Source organism: Gavialis gangeticus, unplaced genomic scaffold (assembly GCF_001723915.1).
Source record: "Gavialis gangeticus isolate Ggan-Ray unplaced genomic scaffold, GavGan_comp1, whole genome shotgun sequence".
Taxonomy (NCBI): Eukaryota; Metazoa; Chordata; order Crocodylia; family Gavialidae; genus Gavialis; species Gavialis gangeticus.
In genome coordinates, this window is record NW_017729025.1 from 42,239,992 (window position 1) to 42,245,090 (window position 5,099).

The window sequence follows — 5,099 nt, forward strand, 5'->3', positions numbered from 1 at the left end:
AAGAACAACCCCTATTCTTCTTGGGTATGGAGTCATTAGGGTCTAAAATAAATTACCCACTAGCTAAACTTGTCACCTGCAGGCAAGTGGAGTGAGTTCTGGACTACACAGCTCAAATTACCTTCTTGTCCCAGAAAATAATATTTCCAGATGAGTACAGAGGAGAACCAACAACCAACAGGTGACAGTTTAGACAGTGTTATAAATGTTAGGTCTCATGGCTGCATTGTATTCGTTGTACCCAGGGAATATTTCCATCTGAGGTAATTTTAGTGGTCTTTGATACTCTAGTAGGAAACATGACATGACTTCTTACATCTCATCCTGGTAACAGTTAATCTTCATTTTACTGTGATCTCTTGGAGGGTCAGAGGCAATTAAGAGCAGGCTTTAAAACACCTTCTCTCCAAATTGAGATGGGGAAGCCAGTGCAAAGGATTTCACATCCAGATAATTTTTGTCTCTATAGCATTTGTAGTTTCTCAGAAATGTTTTGGAGATGAGGCAATAGTTGGCTTCTAAGGGAATAAGCAGCCTCCTACTCCCACAGTTGAAAAATGCTTGTTCAGTCAGGCTCAAGTAGGAGCTCTTCCTTCAAAAAAAAACTACCTGTGTAGTCTTTTTTTTTTTACCTGTCTGAGTGTGACTGAAACTTCATCCAGGTGTATTGGGCAGCTATTATGGGCTATTACATGCTAATTGAAAATGAATCAGTGTAGTATCTCAGTTTTTCCTTTGGAGGTTCATGTGGTGCTTGAAGCTTTTAAAAACCTTTATTAAAAACCCTCCTGTGTCAAGGGATATTAATCAAAAGACTGATGAAAGATCCTTTAAATGACTCGCTCTTTGTAAGCTTTTTGTTGGAGGTATTTTTTTCTAATGACTTAGGATAGCTTAAGGCCCTAGAGGCTGACACAACTTATACCGGACTTAACAATGAAATGACGGTACCATGGACTCATTCTAGATTGTTGTCTAAGCTGGTATCTGAATCACATTTTAATAAGACTTTTGTTGTGCCAGATCGTTTTTTGGGGGGTGGGGGAGGGGGCTTGGTTTTGCTAGAAGGAGAAATCAAATGCACAAACACAAAATGGGGATTATCTAGCTAAGTAGGTGCCTAGCTAGAAAATGATCTGGGGGTTGTATTGGATCACAGACTAAATATGAGTCAACATTTTGCTGCTGCTGCTGCTGCAAAAGGCAAATCTCACTCTGGAAAGTATTGACAGGAAAGTTGTATGCAAGACACTTAAGGCAATTATTCTGCCCTGTTCAGCACTGATGAGACTTCAGCTGGAATACCATATTTACTTTTGGACACTGCACTATAAGGCAGATATAGACACACTAGAGAGAATCTAAAGGAAAACAATAATAATGATAAGTACAACGATAATATGGAGAAAGATTGAAATAATTGAATTTGTTTTTTCTAGAAAAAATGGAAATGAGTGAGGGAGATGCACACAAGTCTTCCAACATGTTAAAAGGCTGTTATAAAAATGATAATGATCAGTTGTTCTACATGGCCATGGGGGAAACGTAAGAAAAAGAAGCTTAATTTTCAATAAAGATGAGATAGGTTGCATACAAGGAAAACCTTTCTATTAGGGTGGTGAAACCCTGAACAAACTGCCTAGATACATTGTGAGATCTTCTTAGAAATTTTTAAGAACAGGTTAGACAAATATCTGCTGGGGTCCATTTAGATATACTTTGTCGAATCAGGTAAAAAGATTAGGAATAAATGATCTCTTTAAGTCCCTACCAGGCCTACTTTTCTATGATTCTGTAGCTATCCCAGTAAGATTTCTCTCTCTTTTTGTGCCAGGTACAGACATTATGCTTTTACTGGTATGAGTGATCAGAAACTAGTCTATACAGTCCCTGTAACAGAATAGAAGTTCAGCACACATAGACTGTCTTAGAAATGGTGGAACCCAGTCTAAGATTTACTCCTCCCCACCAAAGGACAAATGTGTGTTCTGTTCGTTACTGATCTAAACTACTCTGCTTACAGAAAACCATTTAACTTGGATCAATTCTGCCTTGGGCTTTTTCAATGTCTACAGCTGGTGTCAATGTCTACATTCGTAGGTTTCTATTTTAGCAAAGAGTAAAACCTACAGAAAGTTCTCATCCCTTTATTTATTTTGATTTAATTTCACAGGGCAATATTATTATTAAAATGACCACATGAATACATTTTGTATTGCTAATATCAGGATTGGTTGAATCTGAAGTCACTGTCTAGGCTCATTCTTATTAAGGCAAAACTATCATCATGACTTGCTTCTGTGATATCTCCATTAACGTATCTGCAAAGTAGCTATATTTTCTACTCCATATGCACACAGGCTACGGACAGATATTTCATTTGTAACACTATATATATTCCCTTGTGATTCTACAAAAGATGAGCTGACACACATTCACACTATTTGTAGCACTAGAAAAATGGCAGCTCTTCTATAAACATATTCCTTTTTCAAAGAGGGACTTCTCTGTAAAACGATGTGTTGTAGTACCACTAATTGCTGTCTAGTTTCCCAGACACCTATCATCCCACAGCGTTTGCTTCACCTGCACCACCACCCCACCCGCCATTCACCCCAGCATCTTTAGTTTTGTTACTGCTAATTGTTTTTAAGTATAACGTTTTTACTTTTGGGACATCCTTTTTTGATAATTTTATTTGGAAAAGGGAAAATAACCTGTTTTTAACATTTCTGAAGATATAATATTATGGAGTTTTAATTTGTCTTCTATCATGTACTGTTTAGAGCCTTTTAGAAGTGTTTATCTTGTGCCTTCTTTTTCCTGAATTTCATTTTTTTTAAATGTATTTTTATTGGCTTTTCATTCTGGGAGCTTGTCTTTCCAGTTAGTGTGAGAAGGAAACAGAACATATAATGGCAGTTTCTATACTGTACTGAGTTTGTTGAAGGATAGTTTTTGAGAAGCTCACTTTGTACCTTGTTCTGCTTCTGCTACACGCAGTAACCTAAAATCCTGAGGAAACTAAAATCTAAGCCAGTTTTTTCCATTTTTGCACTAGAAAATGAGATGCAGGAATGAGAGCCCTACAAAATGAGGGCATAGACAAACATAACATTTATAGCACTTTGGACAACTTTAAAGCACTGTAAAAATTGAGCAGACCAATGATGCACAGTACTGGTTATAAACTAGCCAGAAACATACAAAAGTGACCTTGGATGAAACAGAGATAACTTTGCAGTGCTTCAGGGTATTAGACAAACATTTATGTGGAATAGCTTCAAAAAGGTAGGGGGAGCTGTGGCTTGGAAGAGTGCAGCATCTGTTGTGTTGTAATTGTTGTGTGTGCATGGTCCTGTAACATTACAAGTAAAATAAACCGCATCAGTTTTGACCCTGGATGAAGCAGAGTTAAAATTGGAGCAGTTTTGCTACACTTATGCTTCAAAAAAAGGGCAGAATTTGAAGCACTTCATGTCTGTCCAAACCCTGATATGTTCAGAGAAGCGATATTAATTGTAAGTAATTTTCTTTTATATAGATTTATTTTCAAAACTACAGATTTTGAATTGGGCATTATATGTATATGCTTCTAAGCATAGAAAGTCGTGCACCGTATGGCAGCAAATGATATTTTTTAGAACAGCTGAAGACTTTAGTTTTAAAACAGATATACATAAAAAATTCAGTAAAAGGTGGATGGGAATTACCTATCATTTTCAGAATAATAAAATACTCTAGATAAGGTCAGGTATTAATGAATCATTATGGCTCATGCTTAGCTATCCCATCCCTAAATCCCAAAGAAGAAATAGAGTTTTCTGTGTATGTGTACATTTTTAAACAAAGAAAGAGCCATCTAGTGGATTGTTCAAGTGATGACTCCAGAATTCTAATTTACTAACAGTCGAATTAAGTATGAGGCAGATGAAAATGGAATATAAAATTTTAGTTGTATGACTTTCTTACCTATTTCTCCTAATAAAAAGTGCTAACTGTTATAGGAATATTTTGTGAGAGCCATTAGCAAATTAGAAATTTCAAAAATATTTTTGGTAATGTTGGAATGATATTGTAGCTGTGATGGTCCAGAAAAATATGTGGGAGGCAGGACCTGAAGAAGAGTGCCTTGCATTCAAAAGCTTGTCTAAATCTATCTCAGTCAAGCAGTTGGTCCAATAAAAGGTATCACCAACAGAAATCCTTGCCCCTCAGATATTTTTGTAATCCTGAATGTATTCAAGTTTCCTTGTATTAAAACAGCCAAATGTTTTCCTTTTTATTTCAGAGGAAGCAAAGATAAGATTTTTGTTGTTAAGATGAATCCTTATATGCCTGACAAACTGATTACAGCTGGAATTAAACACATGAAATTCTGGCGAAGAGCAGGTAAGGAAAGACATTTTTTCTGAAGTTTTTAACTGAGGCATTTTCCGTTATATTAAATATACTATTATGCCTATCATATTGCTTTTGACATATATACGTGTATATGTTAATAAGTTAATTTCCTCTAACTCCTGTTAATAATAAAAATTAATTTGCATTATGGTAGTGGCAGAGTCCCCAGTCAAGGTCATCTGTCCATTGTGCTAGATATACTGTTCTACACAGAAAAGTATGTTACCTATGTTGGAATGTTTTGTCCATTTTTTACATATAATAATTAGATAGTTAATGCATGTCAAAGTATATAATAAACAGTTCTAGAACAGTAAAAACAAATACCGCTTAATATTTGCAAATAAATATCAAGTGATGCCAAAGGGGAGAAGGTGCTTGCTTCATCTGTCTGAAAAATTTTAATTTTGAGCAATAGAAAAACATCCTTGATATAGATTCATAGATTCATAGATTTAGGGTCAGAAGGGACCTAGTAGATCTTCTAGCCCGACCTCCCGCCAGGGCGGGAGAACAAAACCCCAAAACAAGAAACGGGACTCAAATGAGTCCAGCCAGGTAGGCATCCAGCCTCTTCTTAAAGACCCCCAGGGTAGGGGCCAGCACCACTTCCCTTGGAAGTTGGTTCCAGCTCCTAGCCGCCCTAACTGTGAAGTAGTTTTTGCGGATGTCCAATCTATACCTCCTCTCCATCA

General features: G+C 36.5%; 1 protein-coding gene across 1 annotated transcript in view; it reads left to right on the forward strand.

Moving 5' to 3' along the window:
- The window catches only part of EML5 (echinoderm microtubule associated protein like 5), a 293,292-nt gene that overhangs the window by 151,961 nt on the left and 136,232 nt on the right, over positions 1-5,099 (forward strand). Inside the window, exon 17 of the mRNA XM_019518682.1 lies at positions 4,292-4,392. Coding sequence (XP_019374227.1) covers positions 4,292-4,392 — 101 coding nt within the window. The remainder of the gene's footprint in view (positions 1-4,291; positions 4,393-5,099) is intronic.